We start from the raw sequence: 25865 nt of genomic DNA on the forward strand, positions 1-25865 counted from the left end.
TACTTTCCCTCTATGTAATGGCCCCGCCCCTTTTTGGTCATTTGACTGGCGGTAAATACAACGCCAGAAGTTTTTCACCAAAAACATGAAACATTTTAGAAAACAGTGCCATTTTCTATCTACAATGAGCCCAATTACAATGGTCAAACAGGCAACAATTACATAATGATGGATGATCAGTGTTGTTTTATGGTTTGTTTTAAATAAAAGTGGCAGGGAGCAGGCTTACACCTAAACTGGGATGTCCTTTGCGTGTCAGTGTTTTGTATATTTCAATGCAGTATATATTATATTAACTACTTTGACAGTAAATGTTTAACTCATTAGCATCATAGTTCAGCTGTGAGGAAGTGTTTTACTGTCAAAGTCCCATTGATTATGCTTTTCTTTCTCTCTGTGGATGCCTTAAGCCACATATCTTTTATTTTCTGTATTTCTAGGTAAAGAAAAGACAATTGTTACTTTGGATTTGTTTGTTGTTTGATGTGCAATACACAACACGGCAGCTTTTAGGCCTGATAAAAAAATGTTGTCCGCTTGCCGCTGGTTCTTTGTTTTCACCTGAAAGGGGGCGGGGAAGTCCTTTCACCAGGCTAACTATTCTGAAAATGTACAACATGGTAGTGAAATTGATACAATCCAGTCCTTTTCATTGTCCTTAACGTTCCACATAGTACTTTTAAAGCCTAATCCATCACCTCTGACAAACAACACATTTAAAAGCCACTCAAACAAGCTTCGACAAGATTTAAAAAGAAAGTAAAGCCAGGCCACAGACCAACATCCTCTTTGTCTCTCTTCTTTTTCCTGTCTCTTTCTCTGCCCTCAAACAGCCTCTAATCATGTCTTCTTCTGTGGGAACAAGTGTGCTCCCCTCATTTACTGAGCAGAGAGTAAATATTGAGGAAGGAGGCGGAGTGGAGGACAGGAGAAATTGTTTGGAGGGGATGAAGAAAGAGAGGAGGAGGATTATGCTAATATGTCAAAACAACTACCGCCATATACTGAGACAGAAAGAGAGAATGAGACAGGAAGACGGACAAACGAAGCAACGGAACAAACTCAACCACATGGTGAGAAATAAATGAGAAAGCCTTGGGTAAAAAGAGAAGTAAGTTGAGTTTGCAGGTGTCCTGTGGTCAGAGGAGAGAGGGAAGAAGGATGCAATGACAGAGGGAGGCATGGAGAAAAGAGATGAAGGGACGGAGAGAGAAACTGACACATAGAAAAAGGAGGGAATGGGGTCTTAATCTTCTCCGCTCCTGCTTTCGGATCAGCTGAGCCCCCGTGGTCACAGCTTCTCTCTGATTGGCCAAGTTCGTCAGAGAGCGGTGGATTAAAGAACGGAGGGGGTATTTCTTATTTTGTTGTGCTTTATGTGTGAGTTTGTATTAATGCCCTTGTGAGAAAAAGTTTGAGTTTTGGAGATTTTCGATGAAGGACGCTGTGGTCATTCCACACTCGTTTTGTTCAAATGCTGCTTTTTTAGGTTTGATCTAGGGTTAAGGGTCGGGATTAGATTTAGTATTTTAAGCCAGAAACATATCTTAAGCCTTTCAAAAGCCTAACTGACTCTTAAAACTGTTGAAACAGACACAGGTTCAAGGCTCGCATCTGGAGATTAAAGTCGTCTTAGTCTAGAGGTATTTTGCCAAAATCCTGAAATTAAACGAGTTCAGCTTTGTCAGAAAAATCTAATTTGATCTGATATTCACATGAATGAAAGTGTTCCACTACTGCCTAGCAAACATGAAATGATGTCTTCATTGTATAATTACGGTTTTAATTGGCCTTCATTCTGTACATTAGGTTCATTGGGGCATTGATGTTAACATGCAATGATGAAAACAACCAAGTCTGTACAAAAATGTCCCTGTTTATGAAAGAAGATGCCAGGAAATTGGAATTTATATCCAATAACATCCTAACTGCATTTGAAAACGCTATTTTTTCCGCACTCAATAAACTTTTGAAAGTACCTTTGAAAGACTGAATTCAAAACATTTATTAAAGGTCCCATGTCATGGCCATTTCTACTGATCACAATTCCATTGTTGAGGTATACTAAAATAGATTTATATTGTGCAATTTTCCAAACTCACATTGGTTTCTCATACAGCATCTCTGTAAAGTATGTGTATTCACCGGTATTCACTCTGTCCTAAACGGCTTGTTCGAGCTCCTGCCCCCCCCTCCCTGTGAGCCCAGTGTGCTCTGATTGGTCGGGACGTCGCGGGGCTCGTTGCTGCGATCTGCTGCGAGGAGCGGACAGGCTTTCAGGTCGGCGATACAGCGAGAACAAGCGAAACTCATCCTGAGCACACACAAACACTCACAGCCGAAGTAAAAACAATAAGTGTGGCTTGATATTGAGTAAGAAGAAGGTTTATAAGTAACGCTGTGAACATGGGTCTGCGGAGAGCATTTCTCCGCGATCCCAACGTAGTAGTCCGAAAAACGTTTACCCATTTAAACAGTCGTGGTAGATACCTTGTTTGTTTTAAACAGCATAAATACACAAACAACAATGAATACTTACAGGTTGTGTACCCGAATCTCCCGCTGGTCCAAAAAAAGTAGGAACAGCATCGTTCTTCAGTGCCCTACGCTGTACATATCCGGCATGAATCGCTGAAAGGTTTGTGAAGCTTTGTTTCGTGAAATGCTGGCAGGGGGTGTGGCCTCTTGGTATTCACACGTCACAGTACTCGGGAAGTAAACAATGGAAAATGAGAAATCTCCAACGAGGCGTTTTGGGGCAGCATAGACTGTGTTAGAGTTTTACTCGCTACAGGGTGTACTTTGAGGGTTTGTGACTCTGCAGACCGTTTACATGCATACAAACCTTCATAACACACTGGGGGACGGGTATACCGGAAAAGCATGACATGGGCCCTTTAACAATGATTCTCGCTACTAAATGAACTCGAGAGACTGTGATTTCCAAATGGGAAATCAAGTACACACTATACTTGGCTTTCAATAGTAACATACATAGTTTCTTTAGGCTTAGGATTTTTTTAAACATCAGAATAGTTGACAAGTCAAGATCTGTACGAAAACATGAATTGTGGATCGTTCAAATGGATTCGTCTCATAAAAATACGGTAAATATAATGCCACTGGGAGGGCCTGTCATACCTATCTTGAAATGCATCGAGTGGAGGGTTCTTATAAGTGAGTGTTTGTGCGTGTATATGAATATAGAGTACACACCCATTTCACAAACCGCACAGGCCTGTGTGAGCCACTGGCAGAGGAAGCCAAACGTCATGCAGCGCTTTCAATCACGCACAACAGAGATTTTCCTCTTCCATTTCATCTCATATCCACACACACACACACACACACACACACACACACACACACACACACACACACACACACACACACACACACACACACACACACACACACACACACACACACACACACACACACACACACACACACACACACACACACACACACACACACACACACACACACACACACACACACACACACACACACACACACACACACACACACACACACACACACACACACACACACACACACACACACACACACACACACGGTTCTTCCTCTGCAGCCCTGTCTCCTCACTCTGGCCCAAAGCATTTACTCTTTCATAACCCCTACTGCTTTTAACTCTGCAGGAGTTAGTGTGCCCATGCATCTGTGTGTGAGTGTGTGTGAGTGTGTGTGTGTGTGTGTGTGTGTGTGTGTGTGTGTGTGTGTGTGTGCGCGTGCCCCACGTCCTGCTTTCTTCAATGTAAGTTAAATGCAGGGAGAGCGAAATAACTTGAAGGATGGAACAGCGGGGGGAAGGGGAGGAGACACATGGTGAAGTTACAGAAGATGGAGAAGTCTTCAAAGGTTTTTGAGTCTTATCTGATGTGGTTACTGTTGTTATGAACGGTTTACATATCAGTGAGCTAATATGTTTTATTTCCGTGTCCTCGGAGGGGAGATCAGGGAAACTGAAAACCAGATAAGATAAGAGACAAAATCATAAGTCATACTCAATAAGGCTTTTGGCCTTGTCCATCTTGAGGGTATCTACAGAGTTCAGAAGGAAACTTGTAAAGAAAAGTACTGTTGCTGGGGCATCGTGGATTGAATGGCACATACAAATGGAATTGGAGGACTCCGGCCAAAACTATAAAAATTAAATTAAAAAAACCCTTCCCTGTGAGACATCTTAAGGCCTTTCAACATAATGCTTGGAACTGAATTCAAGATAAATATCAAAACACAAGCGGTTCAAGGAGTCTAATAAAACTCAAGTGTGAAGACAGCGTTAGGAGACTATGAATCAGTGTGAGGAAAAATACATTAGGAAGACGTCTGAATGAGATCAACAGGTCATAAAATGATCAATTATTGTATATTTTGGGTCCAAGAAACACAAATCCTGTGTTTTTACCATGTTACAGCAGTTTTATGAAGCCTTGTCGACAACTCTTACTTATACCAACAAAATAAGGTCTGGGGCATCTGAAAACTGTCACATGAAGCCAACCATTTCTGAAAGGATTATAAAACTACATGCGTTTGCTTATTAGTTTTAGAACTACTGTATGACGTGTTGATCTTATTCTCTACATTATAGAAATGTTTCAATAGGCTGGAATGTGGATTATGAAGAGAGCAGTACAAAGGTAAGGTTACAAAACAACATAAAGAATCTTCCTTTTTATCACTCTTCCTGGCCTTGTCCCTTTTCATCACTTTCCTCTTCAGCTTGCCTTCGCCGACTGCACGGCACTGAACACTGCCATTTCCATATAAATCAGATTCACAAAAGGCAGCATGCTTATGGCTGTGGAGCTGACTGCCAAGAACATAAACATATATCCCTCTAATGGAGCAGTGCTTCATGGCAGAGTCTCTCACACCTCATGCATTTGGCCTGCAATCAAACATAGTAAAGTGTGTTTTTCTGCCCATGTGCCACCCGGAGCTGTGAACACTCCCGAGCTCAGGCAGATGGATCAATGAAAAAAGGGGTGTTATTAATTCGATGAAACCTCTATGAGTTATGCCTTCATTACATTTCATCAGTGCTAATTAGTGTCTTGTCCTTGAGATGTGTGACCCTGTAACCAGGGGCGGCGGGTACTGTAGGCTAGGGAAGGCTAAGCCTTCCCAAATATTTTTGTCACTGCATCCTGGTAAAATTAAAATATAATGTATAATGTTTGTGTCTTTGACATTAGCGCTGATATGCAGCCACCAGTAAACTGTACTACGAAGCCAGTTCAACAGACCCTGGATATGTTTGAGTTATCTTAACTAATCCTAACAAACGTGATCTCGCTATGCGGTCCTACGACGATGGTTATCAACTCAGTAAATTAACCCAGGGTTTCTCTGTCCGGCTGAGAGCGCATTCAAGGGGCGGGGCTAGCAACATTTGACCAATCACAAACATGGACAAGCGTAGCCTACTGACAGCGCAGCGTCATAATTCATTAATGAAAATGAAACTATAATATTAGACAAATATGAAGAAGTTAAACTTTAAACATCCATTACTTTACACTTTATCCAGGATAAAAGCAACATTCACCTGCAAGGTGAATACAGAACAGAACAGCTGGTTACAAAATAAATAGTGTTTGAATGTGTAGGCCTACATTAACAGGTTTATGATATCACTGCCTCATCTAAGACACGAGTGATCTGACTTAATAATTAAATAATTAACATAATTACATTTGAGTTGAGTGTTTCGTCAACTTAATGTGTTGCTTATAATAATAATTCTGCATCCAGTATGCTATGTGACACTAATGGCGCATTTCCACTGCAGCGGGTAGCCCCGTTTAAGCGTCCTTAACCGTCCTCATGCGGCCAGGCCAGTTTTTGGTGGCCTTCCCATATAGCCTAGTACCGGCTAGCGGGTACTTTTTCCCTCTTTTTCCGGCCCCATACAATCGTGGTTCTATCAGACCAGGGCCAGGGCTGAACTCACAAGATCGCGCGCGAGTTCATCCCTAGCGTCGCATATATATTTAGAAGCAAGCTTGCAGCATTTTTAAAAACAGCATTTTGTAAACGGATGAGCTACAAAAATGGCTACGTCTAATAAGAAAAGCACACCGTGGTCGACCGAGGAGGTGACGACGTTCCTACATCTCATTGGGGATGATCAAATCCAGCGGGAGCTCGACGGAACAACTCGAAATGTGAACAAAACAAAGCCGATCGCCCCGCCTACACTGCGTTGCTACCCCAGGTCCTAAACTGTAATGGAAATGCGCCACGGCCTCGGACGGCCAGCGAGGCAGCCCGAGGCCTGAGCGAGGACGCTTAGGGACGCTTAAACGGGGCTACCCCGCTGCAGTGGAAATGTGCCATAAGTGTTGCACGGCCAGATACGGCTCGAGAAGCTGACTCAGATAAGGAAATATATGATATATTATGATAGATGATGTGATTGATGATGTGATATGAATGATAAGTGCGACACGTCGGCGTCTTCCCTGCATACGGCAGTTGTTCTGTATTTCCTTTATCCTGTAATATGACTTGATAGATTTAAACTCCGCACACTGAGCTCTGATTGGTCAGCAGGCGGTGCTTTCACTGAGAGTTGATCTCGGTTGATCTCTTATCTATTGACGCCGGAGGCGGGCAGCGTCAGGTCAAAAAACGTATTTAGCCTTCCCAAACCTGAGCCTCACTCGCCGCCTATGCCTGTAACGTGTTCGTCTTGCTCTCAGACTAGTGAGGCAAAGACACCTATATTACCAATGGCGGCCTTGAAACTAGAGATTAGAGACTAGAGACATTTTATTGATTTGAATTCCCTTTTCTGAGCACCACGTTTTTTGAGCATATTTATCTCTCCGACATGGCTGTGGCCCCAACATTTCGTAAAGAATTGAAGGGTAGAATCGCTAGTTTGGAGAGGAAAGTGATTCCAATGAATAAAAAAAAATAGGAACCAATTCTCAATTGGAAAAGATTCTCAATTCCCACGTCAGAACCGTAGTAGCAGAGCTGCAAAACTGTTCTGTCAATCATAAATGATCAGCGAAAAATATGGAATACAGTGTTTGTACATAAGGATTAAAAACTGGCAGGTCCTTTAACCAGTTAAGCCCCGAGCCTATTTTTCAGGTCTCAGGCTTGAAAATCACATTCCCAGAACAAATGACTATATCTTCACTTCTAAAAGGGGTAAATGAATGATCTTTTTTCTCAAAGCAATGATACACCTGTGAGTTGGATGTAGAAAAGACAGAATCAATATAGATGTTTTTATTTTAAAGTCAATTCAGATTGAACATAGTAAAAGAAATGTAAAATATAGTTTCCGTCCAAAAAAAAGCCATTACTTATAGTGAAAACCAGCGTTGAATGATGGGATAGGAGACTAAAAGCTTTAGGAATCCAAACATAAAATAAGTACCCTGTATCAAGATTGATGCAAAACAAGTGAAATTTGATCTTTTTAGAGAGATTTAGAAAAAAACCTACTTCCTAGGTCATTTGGGTGCATTTTCCATATCTCTGGAACCCATCGGTCGATTTTGATGATTGACACCTCTTTTTAACCGTTAGAGCCAATAGAATCAAGGGGAAGCTCCTAAAATCCATCTAAACATTACCCATTGGTGAATGAGTGATGCGCAGCCAGAATGCCCAAAACAGGAAGCTGTCATACACTCTTGTAGCTCTCATAGCAGCTATATATGAAAACTCTGTTATTGACATAAATATGATGATGGATTATCAGTAATAATTTCAAAGGGACACAGACACATTGGATTAACCTTCAGCAGTAATTTTATCGTTTTAATGCCATTAAACACAACTTTTGATCAGAAAACAACAAAGCTAAGACGTTTTTTGCCATTTTGGCTCCGTAAAGCTACGCTGTGTGTTGTCTGGTTTCGCATTCGCTGCCGCGAGTTTTGGTCGCACAGTGATGATACTTATACCTCTAGAATCTGTGGAATCTCAGCTTCCGTGTGATATTGTGTAGGAGTTTTGGAGATTGATTGGTAGAAATGTAATATTATTACTCTGTGTATCAAGAGTAAAGATTGTTGTGTTTCCGTGACGTCATCGAGCCCAAAAAGACTTGTTCCTATTGACTTACACTTGGAGAGAGACCTCTGTAAATCAAAGGATAATTCTTTATCAACTAAATAAACTATGTACGAACACATGTATAGTCCTTATTTAAATCATTAGGATCCATAGTTATTTTCCCTCGTACAACTCTGAAATATGCAACCTCATCGCTAGATGTCACCAAAATTCGAAAAAAACTGCTACTTTGACTAACCGTTTGTCTTTAAATAGGTAGATTTATGATCCCCCAGGTAATCCCCCCCCTTCTCCACACAATGTGGTCAACTACAAACACACAGATGTTACATGTGGGGTGAGTTTAGAGGGCGGCCGGCTGTAAAGACCATTTCCTCCTCACCGTCTCACACCAACAACTCCTTTTCTAGTTACTGTAGAGTTCCCACACACACACACACACCACAACACACACACACACACACACACACACACACACACACACACACACACACACACACACACCACACACACACACACACACACCACACACACACACACACACACACACACACACACACACACACACACACCACACACACACACACACACACACACACACACACACACACACACACCACACACACACACACACACACACACACACACACACACACAACTGTACAAAGAGCATTCATGCATGCTCTTGGTCCCTCAACAACTCTTCCTAATTCTCTCGTAGGTCCCTGTGTAGCTATGAAACTTTATATTAGGGAACGCTGGCACACGTCGCAAGCCCTGCACACACAAGTGACATTTCAGTCACATCTGCACTACATAATTTCCACATGATCTTAATTAGATCTGAAGTTTACACGGATAGTTTCATAGCCACAGTCAGCCACTTTGCCTCGGTTCCTATTCTCCCGAGTTTCACAGACGCGCATTCTTGCATTGTGATCCAGCACAATTGGGCTTTCTCTACAAATTGCTAAATTGGTGTAAATGATTATCATGTTAAAGTTGAAACAAAGTCTGGATGCCACAAACTAAACTGCAACTATTTTGCTGAAAAGAGGTATTCTTCTGTTTGTGTGTGTGTGTTTCTTGCGATGATGCATTCTCACGGTCACACACACACACATCTGAACCGCTCTCTCTGTTGTGCATTGAAACTGTGCCTCCATAAATTCTATTTTGTTTCTGAGATGTCGTTAAAAAGCATACAATTTCACTCCGCGGTTTTTACGATCCGACTTGCTTAATTCAATCAGTGTAATAGAAGTTGGGTCGTGTGGGATTCAACTCTCTACCGTGACACACAAAAACACTACGCAAACACACAGCATTTTATTCAACAGCACACACACACAGCACTCAGTGTTTCCCCTATATACAAATAGCGGTGGCGCAAAAAACTATTTTCATTTTTTTATTAAAATAATAATAAGTGGCGACCCTTTTTGATTGTTGATTGTTTGTTATGTGGATTTGTAGTATTTGTGTTACTGTATGTTCAATAAAGGTGTATTTAGCTAAATCTTGAGACATTTCCACTGTATGTACTTGGCCTCAAGAGCCTTTCTTGTGCTGGCAGACACATAGAAACATATTGACGGGGCGCACTTCGCACACACTAAAAAATGTCACGTGCTCCGCGCTCACATTTTGCCTTAGCACCGCTGCTATGACTCCATCCTAGGGGAAACACTTGCACTGACATAGCTCATTACCTTGAGGAAATTTAAATTTCAGTTAAATGGAACCTATCCTAACTTTCAATGTGTTGTGTGCCCCCTTAAAACAAATCACAGGTTGCAAAATCGTAGTGCGTAGTTTAGAGTTGACCTTGGAGAAGTTCAAAAGAGTGTTTTTTTCCCCTAGTTATTTTAAATCTAAATATATTAAGAGGTGGGGGTTAATGCATAGTTCAAAAAAAGATTAAAGAATAAAAGAAAGAACATTTAAAACGAATAACCCTTTTTATCCATTAATCATCTTATGACCCCTAAGTTTTATCATCAAATTGTGTTTTATGTCTGACTAAAAGACCAAAACTCAAAAGATGAATATGAAACTGAGAAAAGCTTCACATTCTGGACATATTTCATTGCCATAGCTGTTCAAAACTTAAAAATCTGTATCCGAGGAAGCATCAATTTGAGTTTTCTCTGAAATATGTTTAAATAAATGGGTGAAGTTGATTTGGACACCACTTGTTCAAATATTTGAAAGAGTTGAGGAGGTAGTAGGACATTGTGGAACTGAATACTGAAGGGTTATATCTGTAGTTTTCAATGTCTGGTTGCTATAACACCAACATTAATCTCTGTGATATGAGCTCCATGGTTACGAGATTAACTACAGTGAGTTCAAGAGGACGAGCGTCCAGCGCTTGAGCAGAGGATCGATCAGACAGTACTAATGGATTAGAAAGGTCCAGCTAGACGCTCCGATATCTGTCAGCTGCTTCCATGTGTCTCCTTAAATAACTAACGTAGTGTAGATCGATATGGGGCGATCAAGCTGACTGAACATTCAACTGGCCAGAGATCAATAACACTTAGCATCCCCTCTCCCATCCCCTAACTAGCTTAATGTGACACAGGAAGACTGATGGAGACAGAACATCAACACACACACACACACCTCTCAAAGAGGCTTAGGAAGTGTCAAACAAAAGGGCAGCATCTGCTTCCCTACTCTATAACTGAGCAGGAAAAGGAAAAAAGAAGGAGACCGGGACCCTCACACTGACATTTCACATCGATACACAGAACTGTAAAAGAGGAGCGGTGAAGATCTCCTCCACTTGACAAACTGACATTCTCTGTAGGAAAATACTCCTGTCTGGCTCTCCTGCCAAGAAATCCCTCCAGCCAAACGCTGTCTGCTGCCAAAAGTCACTCAAGCATTTTTCTGCACGGGGCATACACCACGCAGAGTCTCTGCATCAGAAATACTACCCCGCCTGGACCAGTGACCCGCTCACTGTTTCACTGGGTGATGATGATGTCCATACGGGCCCAATTATATGTTTTCCTCCTATTCTACACTACGTTTTCCCGAAAAAAAACTGTTGTATCTTTCTAGCAAAATTCCGAAGTCATGCACTTTCACACATTTGCAGAGAGGAGCTGCAAAACACAACCAGAGTCTGGGTTGAGTAGTGAGAGTTTAAGGCCTTGCTCAAGGGAAGAACTGCTGATCTATTCAACTATTAACAACCATTTTTCCAGGCTGGTTTAGCAAGCAACCAATTTAACCAATTTGTTACCAATTTAATAACCATTCATAAATACCCCAAAACAAGTGTAATACAACAACTACAATCTAAATTTGTGTAAACAACCTTAATTATGTTTTGGTCCTGACCAAAATGATGTGTCTGAGTATCTATAACTGTCACATATGAAAGTTAATGCCACTCTGTGGACTGATTTGTAATCTTTTTTTATTTATTTTTTACAAAAATCTTGCACAGATGCTCGTGATCATGCATCATTTATCATTTGAGAAGTTTGGCTATTTATTTTTTAGATAAAAGAGATGGTTTTCTGGAAAACTATGTAAACATTAATCAAGGAAAGTTAAAAAGAAAGAAAAGCTTTTAGTAACCTTCAATGAAAGGCTGACAGATCGCACATAGGGTTCTCTAATCAATTACGACAAAAGTTAAGAAATCAGAGACACAAGTTTGGAGTGTAATCTTTGAGGAATGTAGAATTTCGCTGGTCACCGATTGGTCAGTTTTAAACTTGATCAAAGAGACGTAGTAAACTAAGAGCATATACACGGATCAAGCAATAACATCAAAGCCAGTAAACACTTGTACGACTGATCAAGTTGCAAATTGGACCAATTCAGAGTCAATACATCTATGGTCACAGTTAAATAGAAACAAAGACAGAAGGAAAGGAAGTGAGGAGGAGGAGGAAGGATTGCGACTCACTGCATCCGTCCTCGTCACTGTGGTCCCCGCAGTCGTTGTCTCCGTCACACTGCCACTGGGCCGGGATGCAGGTACACTCGCCAAACGCACTGACCGCACATGTGAAGTGGCTCCGTCCGCACGAACACTCAGCGCTGCCGTGGACGCCTGCAAACACAGAGGAAGAGAGGGTTTAGCATCTAAGACATAAGAAAAATGACTTTCCGTTATTGGAATTCATACAAACAAATGCTGCAGGTATTTGCCCACGTAGCTAATTTTCCAATCTTTTGCTTGTCATTTCATGAATTTGAACGTATACAATGTGCAGGTAAACACACCAAGCGACGCTGGTGCTTTCTGTTTTCGAGCCAAACCGCTAAAACCAGCTTAATATTAAAACTGATCGTTTTTCTGCTCCTTTTTAACTACTGCCTAAATACAAAAGCATTTAACTAGCAAATCACAAGTCTACTCAATGATGAAGTAGTCACAGGAAATGTTATGCAGTGATATGACCATTAAATTGCTCTTAAAAAAAAGACAATTGTAATTTATTTGTCATATTCTGACAGCAGATTAGTTTGAAAAATTGGATGGATGAACTCTTAAGGATTGACACAAGGCAAATAGGCTAGAGTACTACTAAGACAATGCACAACACAACTTCAATCTGAATATCAGGCCGCTTTACTAAGCCATGTTCATATACTGTTTTCTATCTTAGCATTTAGCTTGATTTTTCTGGTCATGCAGCTCTTTGACAGCGCTCCAACGAGCTGTGTACTGTAAACTACACCCTAATACAATCCATACAGCTACACACACTACGTCACCATGTTGAAATGAGACTTCACAAACCTTCTGAGAGCAATACACATTGTGTAATATTCATCTACGATACAGAACATTTAGATTTCCTAATTACGTTTCTTTAAGTTTTGGACTGTCAAAACAAGACATAATCCTAACCCCCAAGCAGGAATGGACATTTTTAACATGTTCTGACAATTTAGAGATTTATACAGATAAATCCAATAATCTAGAAAATAATCTGCAGATTATCCAATAAAGACAATAATCTTTGGTTCCAGCCCTTTTTGTAGCTGCCAATGATTTATTACTGGCCTGATGTGTCATCATTTACTGGACTTGTGCAATGAAAGCAATGTATACTTGAGGCCCCTCGTCAGTTGTTAAACATATCCGTGTTTGGAGAGCAGTTAGCCAAAGACTCATTTTAATTTCTCTCCTTAGCGGCCAAAGCAGTAAATCCAAAAAAAACAAAGTAATAAGGCAAAGATTGGAGCAAAGTCTTGAGAACAAAGTATACATTCTGATTTAATGTCCAGTTACAGCCCCCTATAGAATGGAGAAAAGGGCTTTACCTGCGCTCTGAACTGAGACTCCAGGGTAGCAGAGACCTCTATTGAATAATTGTTATTAAGAAATAAATTAAACCAATAAGAAATACATATTTATTGTCGCTGAACAAATTGCTTACTGGCCCTTTAATAAGGCCTGAATCGCTGACTGTGTGCATATGTGCACAGACAAACACGTTATCCCAAAATACTTTGTCAAACACACACCCAGGGTCCAAACGTTCTGTACACTCTGCTCTGATTTCCCCCCACAGCTGAGAAAAACACGGAGTCACCACATTTTCAGACGCATCACAGCAAATCCAGGAGAGGAAATAAATAAAGGTTTCCCATTTTGCTCTCCCTTTGATGCTCATTAATAGCCATCTGTGTGTGTGTGTCTATTTTGCTGAAACCAGCTTGCCGCAACAAACCCAGAGTTCCTTGGAACGTGCATATGTGTGTGTGTGTGTGTGTGTGTGTGTGTGTGTGTGGTTCCTGGCTTCCTCACAAAGGCATCAGTCAACCCAGGAGGGCCTGGCAGAGAGAGCTCAGTAACCTTCAGATCCCTCCCACAGCACTAAATTAATGGCCTCTTTCTTTTCATTTCTCTCTCCTTCGCCTCATTCTTGTCTTTCCATCATCCCCTCTTCACACTTCCCTTCAGCTGCCTCTTTCTTTTCTCCTTTTCCTCACGTTTTACTCTGTCACCTCCCATCATTTACAGCACTCTCCCCTTTCGGGAGAGAAACAGGGATGGCGTCACCAAAGTCTTCCTGTTTGTCAAATTGTCCTCAGGCCTGACAGATAGCTTACCTGCCTGTCTTTGATTGCCCTAAAGCCTGAAAATCCCCAACTAAGACGTATACATGATACTTCATAGTACACCAGAGATGTTATTGCAGTGTTGAGGGTTGTTCTGGATTTGGAACTGTGAGCGTTTTTCTTTTATTTATATAGATGTGTGTGTGTGTGTGTGTATGTGTGTGTGTGTGTGTGTGTGTGTGTGTGTGTGTGTGTGTGTGTGTGTGTGTGTGTGTGTGTGTGTGTGTGTGTGTGTGTGTGTGTGTGTGTGTGTGTGTGTGTACTGAGCTAAATTAGAGTCTTTGAGCTGGAGCAGAAGTTGTGTCAACATGAAGCCACATCACAGGCCATGCATTTGTCAAACATGCTTTAAAAAGCTCCAGCCAGAGCCAAAGAAACCATCATAAGCACTGTACTGCACATGTATGCCGTGGAACTGAGAAAAGGAATAGGCAATATGACAATATATACGGCAAGATACATGTCAGCAAGTAGAGTTTTGATGTACTCTGGCTGAGTGCAAGACTCTAATATGACTAGTTGCATTAGATTGTGGGCAGGGGGCAAAGATCTAGAAGCAAGACTGTTATTGTGTCTATCAATTGCTTTATCAAGCTACGTTCCAGAAAATGTTAAAGTCTACCATTTATTTGCAATACAAGACAAATTACATTGATATGACAGAAGATTTTATACATTTTTGTAATAGGACTTGTTGAGTCTTTCAGTATGTTCTCGGAGAGTAATACTCGGTGCCAGAAAACAATGCAAATATTCATAGTAGTGTTACCCTGCCTCCAAAAACGTGCTCAAATATCCACTGTTATCTAGTGAGAATGATCCTGGCAGGTGAAAAGTTAAGTATGAGTGTGTGTCCCAACCAGCAGATCTATAATTTATTTTTACACTGAGAGCATGAACCTACTGAAGAAAGAGATAAACATCACCACTCACTATAAAGCTGAAGACAAACAAACACACACACATTGCAGTCAGCATGGCAGCCCTGAGCTTTCAAGAGCGCCAGCATGACAAACCTCTGATGCGTCTCACAGATAGCAGATCAAATGCTGGGCTGTTTTGAATTGACGGTAGATTCCTTTGAGCTGTGAATGCAAGTTAAGCAAAAATACATCAGTCTTTGGAAGCATGTTTAAATGAAGCAGGTACAGCAGAATCACCTTATCCGTTAATTAGCAAGACTTGTTTACCCGTCTGAAAAGCCAAGTTGGGAAAAGACTGAACACAAGCAGCACAGGGATACAGAGCTGGGATTGAACAGTAAAGCCGTTGTGAACTTCTCTGCTGTTATCAAGCTTCTCCCAGCTGACTTTCCAAATAAAAGCCTTCCAGCAAAGACGATGTATTGTTATTATGCAACTGGAACTGTCTAGGAACTGATTGGTGTTAACCAATTATATATGTTGGTCTAAATCTATAAGTAGAAATGTTCAAGCCACACATGTAATCACTGGACCAGTTTGACAATTACCTAGGCCCTTTATAATTTCTCGAATTCCCTTCCTCGACTCCTATCCTCGTGTCTTAGTCCCGCCCACAGGAGATGCGAGCGGAGGAGTCGAGGAGGGGAACCGAGGAAAGAGGAGGGGAAGCAGCAGGCGGTTAGAGAAATGAGAATTCCTCTCCTCTGAGCGGTCATTTTAAAGAGACGTCCATTAATGATGACAGGAGGCACAGCAGCCCTCTGTCTGATGGACAGATGTGTTCATGATGACTTATATATTTACTTTTAATTAATTCACAGTGCGGTATAATGAGACAATAACAGGCTACAGGTGCGGACATATACACACACACATATTTATATAAATATATACAATTTCAGATTCAAACAAGTATGAGAGCACTCTCATAATAATGTAACACTATCAGAGACTGGATATATCCCCCCTCTCTGGTCGCTACAATGAGGAAAATAAATTACGGGCCAAGAGCTTTTTTTACAAGTATTAAAAGTAAGCAGAGGACACCAAACCAACTGAGACCCGTCTGTCCGCCGCATCTACGCACACACATACACACACACTGTACAACACGCACCTACAGCTCCTAAAGCATAGAGGGATGTCATTACAGTATGGTGAGTCAGCGACCTTCTACAAATATGCATAAGGTAACACTACACTACTATTCTGAAAGTTGTTTAAAAAAAGAAGAAAAACACAAAAGACATCAACTATGGAGTGTTTGCTGCAAAACATTGTAGAATTGATGACTAAACATATTTAGTTCAAATCCAACCTTTAGACATCTACTCAATTCATTAAGAACAGGTACATAAACAAAGATGAACTATAGGGATATACTAAGTTAGAGTAACTCATATCTATTGAGCTTCAATGGTAAAGTTTCAAAACTGAGCACACGCTTGGACTTGCCCGGACTTTGCTAGACCGCATGTTGAGTTGGAGCAATATGCATTCATCCTGGAAGCTTGAACACTTGATAGCAGTGGAACAACAGGATTTTAACCTAATCATCTATGAAGTTATCTGGTAAGTAGCCATTTTTGTTCAGCTTAATTTACCATAGCTGCTTACTGCATATACAGTGTAACACAAGCTGTAAGGTAGTCATTAGCTACGTGTTTTAAGCTACTGTAGCATGCATAGTATACTGATTAGCTAGCTGTTTGTATCCTCCTGTATCCTTTGTTTCACAGTTGCAGTCAAAGTTCATGATTTGTAATACAGTATGTATATATTTATTTATTCTTGTTAGAATTAATGTTACATTTCATAAAAACTGATTAAAATAAATATGAACAGCAACTGACAATGCCCGGCATGTTCAGTTTTTGCAAACAAGCCTTTGTTTTTCTTTCTGAACATTGAAATGTTCTCCTTTTAAGGATGATTCGGTGGAAAGAATAAAAGAGGTTGCTATCCGGTGCTTGGTGGTGTGTCTTCGTGAAAAGGAGGATCTCTTCAAAAAAAACTTAAGGAATTAAAGACGATGCTTAAATCATACTGTAACTTGAGTTAACCTGAAACACAATGCAATGTAAATCAAATCCGCAAACAAGCCAGGTGAGTTCATACCCAATGAGAAAGGAGGAAGACTCATGTTTCAATCCAAACAAGTGATGTAGTCTGATGTGTTGAACTTGCTTTTCAGGCCAACAATTGGATGGACAGGCATCTTAATTTTCACTTCATTTCCTGCTGCCAGGGGCCAATGTGTGAGCTGTGAGTCAGAGAGAACCTCCAGTGAAGGAAAAGTAAACACAGACCACCAAAGAGCCTGCACTGCTGGTGACTACTACAGCCTGAAACTGTCTAAACAGGCCTGGTGGTCTCCTGAAGGTAAACACGGATGATCCCACAAACCCACCTTGACACCACGTCTAAACCTGGCCTAAACCAAACCGAGCCGGAAGCCGCTACATCGTAGGAGTCTCAGATCTAACCAAGTGGCATTCAACCTCTATTCCACTGTTTCCCAATTTGCCGTTGTTACATTGTTAAAAGACGAGTGTGAAGATTTGAGGAAAGCGCAGTGGGGCCAAAACACACAATGGTAACTCAGCCCTCAGCTTTGAACGATGATGTAAAAAGGCTGCCAGTTAATTAGGCGTGGACCTCCCCTGAGACTACCTGGAGGGTCGGAGTTGCGTCTTTATTTCGCTGTGCGAGTGTACCACTATAAAAACTGATAAGCGGGGGAAATCGGGGGGAAATGAGCCATCTGACAATGCAAAGAGTAAGACAGGAGCAGGGAGAGAATGAGTCAGGCCTTTTGTCCGTCTTCCTGCCACTAGTTTGCCGCTGGTGTCGAGCTGTAAAGGCATTGCTTCAGAGACACAGCTGCGTCTCAGCATGTCAGCAACTGTTCAGCCCGAACCGTCCCAAAACCAGCTGCATTCAGTCGCACCGCACGGCGTCGCGCAGTGCTGCACGATGAGAATGGACACAACTGGCGTCCCACCTCGCTGTCAGGCAACAGTGTTCAGCCTTCGTCACATCTCGCTGCGTGAGACCGCTGACAGAACGAGACGCCTGGCTGGTCACGTTTACAGGGGGCAGCTGTTCACCTGTAATGACTGTCCTTCACCATCCACACTGAATAGAGAAGACTGTGATTCAGGTTTTTTCATATCAAAAAGGATGGAGGAATAAAGAATAGCAGGCCTATACGACAAATTGTATTTGTTACGGGCAGTATTTCTTTTTCATTAGCAGTTGTTATTGTTGAAGTTACTTAGAAGTAAAATGTTCAAATGTTTTGCCATTTTGACTATGTGTGTGTACATTACATTATTGCAATCAGTTGATACAACGTTTCCAATAAAAACAAATAAAAGCACATTCTGAAAAAAATAAGACAGGAAATAAAACTTTTGTAATCTCACCTCACTCATCTGATGTGTGTCACTTCCATCTCCTATCTAGTCTATCACTCTCAGATTGATTGGGTTGACATCGCAGTGTGAGATGCTTCATATCAGCTGAATATTTTTGCTTCGAATGATTGTGAATCTGCATGAATATCCGAGAGGAAACTCTTTTTCTTCCAGGCTTTAATGAGAAAGACCAGCTTTCTGTGTGGGTGCGGATTGGAAAGCTGTAATAAAGCACCAATTTAATTCAGTTTGTTCCAGCTCCGACACAGCAGTAGCAAGCTGTTGTCTTAACTCGCAATTACATCTTAATGTGTTGGCAAACAATCAACGAAACACGAAAAAACAAGATATTTGAGTTGGAGTTGTGTATCTAGAAAATCCACAGCTAAATCCAATATCCACTTTCATTTAAGCTGTGAAAAAAAGGATTTGCATTCAAGCTACTGAACGCCCAAGCTTTTCAATGACTAGTAAGTAGTCTGCCGTTTGGTCCTGGGCATCATGTGCCATACATTTAAAACAATTAGCTTGAAGAGGCTGAAAAGCTCCATAAAGATAAGGTGATAATTGTCAATGGGCTAATCACCTTCCACTATACATTCATTTTTACATAAAACATTGATTGGCGTAGCTTTAATGAGTGCCAGCACCATTTCCCAGGCTCCTGTTCCTTTTTTATCTCCATATGTGTTCCCATTACAACATATGGAAGCTCTAAAGCCGCTACAATAATCAAAGAACACATTCACTAAATTCCCTGTGGTTGTGATGGCTCTGGGTTACGCCGCCTTGGCTTAACGATGCCAAACAGCTCATCCTTCCTACCCGTTCCCCCTCTCCGTCGGCTCATCTCCACCTACTAATTTGCCCACCATAGGTCAGGCCGCCCTGATGTGGTGAGCTGGTAACCACGGCAGCACATGCTGAGCTCTGCTGGGAGAAAAAAAGAATAGAGGAACAACATGCATGTGCAGATGTACCACGTTTCCATCAAAGCGAAAATCTTCAAATCACTTCAAATATCTGGTTCAAGTATGTAAACAGAGTACCAGCCAAACAAGTTCAGATTGATGCTTCAAAGCATTGCTAAAAATCTTCCTGGACAGGCCCGTCATCACGAGCTCATCCCTCCGGTTTGCTCACAAAACACAGACACACACACACACAGGAGGGTTTGAAATGTGCAGCAGTTGGTTGGCAGCGGGGTTCTTGTCACGCCTGCTCATCTCAGACTTTCATTAAAAACTCTAGTCTTATCAAACTGCAGCGCTCAATCACGTTCTGGTGATGTAACTCAGCAGGAGGGGGTGTGTGTGTGTTCTTGCCTTTAAGGTATCAATCTGACCAGCTTTATTACAGACCCTCAATTATGCAAGTTCATCATGTGCAGTACATTAGTAAACCACTCCAAGCTGGGCACACGCGCGCACACACACACACACACACAAGTCATTGCCTATTAACTAAGTGCGACCCAGAGGCCTGTGGGAGGATACTGTCCTTTATTCCCTTGAAATAGAGTGGCGAAGTCACGTCCATCTACTTCCGCCCCATGGGACCTTATTTCGGAAAAAATAATGTATTGAAGTCAATGGAGAGAGAAAACTTATCTTTCGATCCCGTTTGAATTGTGCCATGAATTACATATGATGTTTGTCAATCTTAAAAAAAAATGTCCATGTCAAAAAAGTCACAGTTTGTCGTAAAACTGTTGAAATATAAGACTATGAAAAATACGCAACTAGAAAGACTACAAATCGCGTAAGTGATGTCACAATTGTTTTCCTCCACTAAGAGATAGCTCATATAGATAGATTATATCTATATGGCGCTGGCTAAGATAAGATAACTTTAACAAGATGCCTGTGTGCTTAGTACCAGGTTGTTATCATACCAGCAATGGGTCTTGCTCGTTCTTTCGCTTCCCGTCTGATGAAAGGACCAGGAGTGGCTGGATCAAATTAGATACCTAGCTAGTAGCTAGCACGTTAGTTAGCATTACAGCCATGTCATTTTTATTAGCCTTAAAATGAAGTAACATCAAGTAACCCAACATGTTAAACACTAAGAGTAGTAGTCATATTTCGTGAACCCTTTGAAGAGTACTGTCACCGGTGTGATCATTCTATAATACACAATTTAAGCCCGGGGGGGAAATGCTAACGTTAGCATCGGCGATCGCCGATCTTTTCTACTTCATGCTATCTGCACAAATGCTTGACATTAAACATTACAAAGACCAGGCAGTTCAGAGAGAATCAAAGGCAGGCAGGCAGCTTTGCATGACATTCGTCTGGACGTGTTTCATTGTGGTGATAGTGAGGGTAGTCAATCGTTTTGTTGACAAGACAGTAGTGACGGTCATCTTGGCGACGTGTGCGAGACCAGAGATGTAGTTCATTGAGCGTTTCACACAAACAAATGTGTTACTTCAGTTTTTTTTTTTTTTGTACTTGTAAAATTATCTTTTAAATTGACAAACATCATAGTAATTCGTGGCACAATTCAAACGGGATCGAAAGATAATCTTTCTCTCTCCATTGACTTCAATACATATTTTTTCCAAAATAAGGTCCCATGGAGGTCCATCGGAAGGGGAGGGACTTCGCCACCAAAAAAACAACATAATTACACGCTTAGTGATATATCATCGTCCTGCTGCTGAGGGATAAAAATAAAGGCTTCGGAGATCAAACGAGGTGGGAATGAAAGGATATAAATGCCAGCCACACACACACACACCACACACACACACACACACACACACACACACACACACACACACACACACACACACACACACACACACACACACACACACACACACACACACACACACACACACACACACACACACACACACCACACACACACACACACCACACACACACACACACACACACACACACACACACACACACACACACACACACACACACACACACACACACACACACACCACACACACACACACACACACACCACACACACACACATACACCCACACACACACCACACACACACCACACACACCACACACACACACACACACACACACACAACACACACAACACACACACACACACACACACACACACACACACGGCCAGCAGTTTCTCTGAAGTCAGTTCAAAGATAACACTGACTTGGCTAGGGATGAGTGGAGGGCCGATGGACGGGCATGTGGGCTGGCACTGGGGGTGGGTTTGTGTATGGTTTGGGCTATATGAGAGTTTAAAAAACAAATGGCAGAATATTTCATTTTGTTCTGTGTATTTAATGTGATTTAGCTTGACGTGTGAGAAAATCGTGCAGATTTTGAGATAATCCAACATATCTCTTTTTCAATGGGGAAAATGATCAAGATCCTTATTTCAAAAATAAAAGCCTTATCTAGGATGCACTTATTGCAGTGAAAACCTCTTCAGCAGCCTTGATGAATGCAACATTGTTCCTACTGTACCAGCACACAACATTAAGTATAGCCTACATGTATTTTAGGATTTTATCTATAAAGGTAATACATTTACTGCTTTGTTATGTGTGCCAAGTCAGATATATTTGTAGAGAACCAATTTGAGACATAAATATAGTCATTTAATGAATTGTACCAGAGTTAGTTTAGAGCTAATTAAAGCTTAGAGCTTAAAATGATTTGTATTATAACTACTTCTAATAATGGAAGTGTAGGTTACAGCCAAAGTCTTAACATGTAATCTCTAGACCAAAGCAGATGCATCCAACATCATTAAAGTGGCCTGCTTTTGGCATCGTCCAAAATGTAAGTAAATTGGTTAATACTAGGAAAACTAAAATGTTCCTGCCAGCTTCACAGACTTTTTCCTTTTATTGCAGATGAAGTCAGTGTTTTGATGGCCGTATCTTGCTGTGCGTGTTATGTGGTGTAGTCTTTCTGGTCACAGGGCCGTGAAGGGGTTAAGGAGAGAGAGGGGCGAGCGCGTCGTACTACATTTCATTTTCCACTTCTGTCAGCCCTTTGTGATCACTCTGGCCTGCGCACACTGTACTTATGTGGCTTCGGGACTCCATATGCCTGTGTGTATGTGTGTTTGCACTGTATACAGTATGTGAATAAGGGAAAACACATGAAAGATCCATCACAACTACTCCCATTTACTCTGTGTTTAAGGATTGAATTACCTAATGTGAAACTAGATGACTTACTTTTACACAAAGATGATACACATCTTAAATGGAAATGATGATGTTGAAGTCGTGTGGATGAGAAATGTAAAAATAAATAAATAAAATGAACGCTCCCCATTGAGACTAAAGGGATGCCGTCTGGAGAGAAGGACAACTTTGACCAACGCTTGGGTTTGTACCTCAATAAACGTTTGGGTACTTAACTAAAAGTTTCCATTACACATATTTTCAAAAATGTACCGAAAGTTAATGTTGAATTTTCATAGCATGACATGACATTTTAAATGATGATTACGACAATTGTATGCCTTATTTTATAAAGGCAAGGGTCTATTGTACTTGTTCTTTTTGTTTCAACATCCTTTAAAAAATGTTGTCTTCTTTTCTTAGTAGAAAGGAACGTTCCACTGTTGTTTCTCCTGCGTCTGAAGTTCAAAGAAATTGACAGAGTTACAGTAGAAGGTGAGACTTTGAGCATTTCAGTGCAAATATGTATTGGATTTGGTATGAAAAGGATTGTGTGTGTATCAGTGACGTGCGGTGAGGTTCATGGCTGGTGAGGCACTGACTCTTTCAGAGTCAGATTTACAAATATTATATTCTGACCTTAATCGAAATATTCTGTTATTTTCAAAAGCTTTTTTGGTCTGATGTTTCGATTCATTTTAAACAGACCGTTCAACAAAAGGATACCCAAAATCTAAATATTGGATTGTTCTTTCTTAGTAAGAACCAATTTTCATTACCAATGTGGTATTACCTTGACTTGAAGATGAAGTCCATGCTATCCTTCTGGACAACAATCTCCTCAAGTCCTCCTTATCTTCCTCTAGTTTCAAAAGTCTAGTTGTTGTTCGCGTCTATACCGTCTCTGCGTAGAATAACAGTAGCAACAAGGACCTGTGGGCTCACGTGCGGCCCCTTCAGTGCGGCAGAGGTTATGGCTGCCTCCCCTGGTGCTTTTTTCATTGCCGTTGTACGGCGAGCCTAAATATCATATATACGTGAAATAAGTTATTTAGAGACTATGGATGGCGAGGATAAATGTAATAAAGGGATCTACAAACATTACATTGGTGACCTACAGTGAGATGGTAACAGGCATGCGCTTAGTGCCCGCTTTCCAGACAGTTTCTGTGGGGTGACGCATTCTGAGGTGAGGCAGAGCTCATCTGTGCCTCACCTCACCACACAGTAACTGGCTGGAGCACGCTCACAAAATAAGTGCCCGCGCTAAATTAGTGCCCGCGCTCCAGCAAGTTACTGTGGGCTTACGTGAGGCAGAGCTCGTCCCTGCCTCACTCCTCATCGCTCCCATGTAGTTGTAGCGGAGCTCGGCAAATTTGCTGATTTTGACTATAAAAAGCGATTGGAATCATACATAAATCACATTTACAACACAGATCAGTGGAGACATTTTATTATTATTACTATGTAGTTTTTCTTTAGTTGTTTTTCCATTACATTGGAGTATGACAGGTGAGGCTCTGCCTCCCCTGCCTGCACGTCGCTGGTGTGTATATATATATGTGTGTGTGTGTGTGTGAGACCTGGCAGTGTAAACACAGGGAGCTCTGAGGTCCGCCTCTGGCTGTGAACACTAGACTCGCTGGGTAATGTGCTGAGTGAGCACTTAGTGTTCAAGCTCGCTCTAATCCACAGATTGTCTCTTTGGCCAGCTGACCACACACACACACACACACACACACACACACACACACACACACACACACACCACACACACACACACACACACACACACACACACACACACACACACACACACACACACACACACACACACACACACACACACACACACACACACACCACACACACACACACACACACACACACACACACACACACACACACACACACACACACACACACACACACACACTCACACACACACACACACACCACACACACACACACACACACACACACACACACACACACACACACACACACACACACCACACACACACACACACACACACACACACACACACACACACACACCACACACACACACACACACACACACACACACACACACACACACACACACACCCACACACACACACACACACACACACACACACACACACACACACACACACACACACACACACACACACACACACACACACACACACACACACACACACACACACACACAAAATCCCCCAACAGGGCCTCTATCAGAATACACGGGTCAGAGATTCAACTGAGCCCAGAGCTCAGCGCTCCCTTCTGGGGAGAGCCAGGTTGGATTCTAATTTTCAATTTGATTACATTGTACAAATTCTTAAAACCAATAGTAACGTTATTGGTTTAGCTGCCAATAACGTTGGTAGAGACCACTGGTAGAGATTTGACTCTATTAGTGAGTCAAATTACCAAGTTTGACTCACTGGTAGAATCAGGTAGAATAAGATTGCTGAATAACTGTCAGAAGGAGTAGAGGAGGGAAAGTGAATTGGCTATTTAATGAAATCTCTGTGAGTGGTACAGTTTTGTTATTTTCAGCATGGCGTCTCTGCAGCACACGTGGACTGCAGATCAGGTTGAAGATTGTTGCTCTGTATGTGGTTACCTAGTGTCTGGATCAGGTACAGCTCAGTGGAGTCTGTCTCTAATGGCGCTTTTCCATTGCAGGACCTAACACGGCTTAGTACGGTATGGTTAGGCCCTGGTAGGCCAGGCTCACTTTATGCTGCGTTTCCATTACAGTTCACCAACTGGGGTAGTAACTATAGTAACGCAGTGTAGGCGGGGCGATCGGCTGATCGGCAGGCGGAGCGACGCTGCGTAAAACTGCCGTGACGTCATCTTTAATGCGAACCACAAAACCAAAACATCCGCCGTTAGCTGTTAGCACTCAGAGCTCACAGCTGCTCATATCTGTTCAGAAACTAGACACAAGTTAAACAAGTACAAACCACAGACTGCCTGTGTCATGGTGAATACAGTCGCTGGTTTATTTATGTCTGTATAGGCCGTTGTTGTGAGTGTGGACGGTCGGAGCATATACAACGTTAGCTTAGCCTGATCGATCCGATCTCCATTTAGAAAACACACATTTTAAAAGGGTTTTTCTCCTGCCGTCTTGTCTGCACACTTGTCAAAGCATTAATTCATGGTTTTTACTAAACGGTATCAGTATGTTGTTACTTCGGCA

General features: G+C 41.7%; 1 protein-coding gene across 3 annotated transcripts in view; it reads right to left on the reverse strand.

Annotated features, from left to right (window-relative positions):
• The window catches only part of lrp4 (low density lipoprotein receptor-related protein 4), a 129623-nt gene that overhangs the window by 63899 nt on the left and 39859 nt on the right, over window positions 1-25865 (reverse strand). For all 3 annotated transcript variants that reach the window (XM_034220926.1, XM_034220925.1, XM_034220927.1), the window contains exon 2: window positions 12002-12148. In XM_034220926.1, coding sequence (XP_034076817.1) covers window positions 12002-12148 — 147 coding nt within the window. The remainder of the gene's footprint in view (window positions 1-12001; window positions 12149-25865) is intronic.

This window comes from Gymnodraco acuticeps, unplaced genomic scaffold (genome assembly GCF_902827175.1).
Source record: "Gymnodraco acuticeps unplaced genomic scaffold, fGymAcu1.1, whole genome shotgun sequence".
In the NCBI taxonomy this organism is placed as follows: domain Eukaryota; kingdom Metazoa; phylum Chordata; class Actinopteri; order Perciformes; family Bathydraconidae; genus Gymnodraco; species Gymnodraco acuticeps.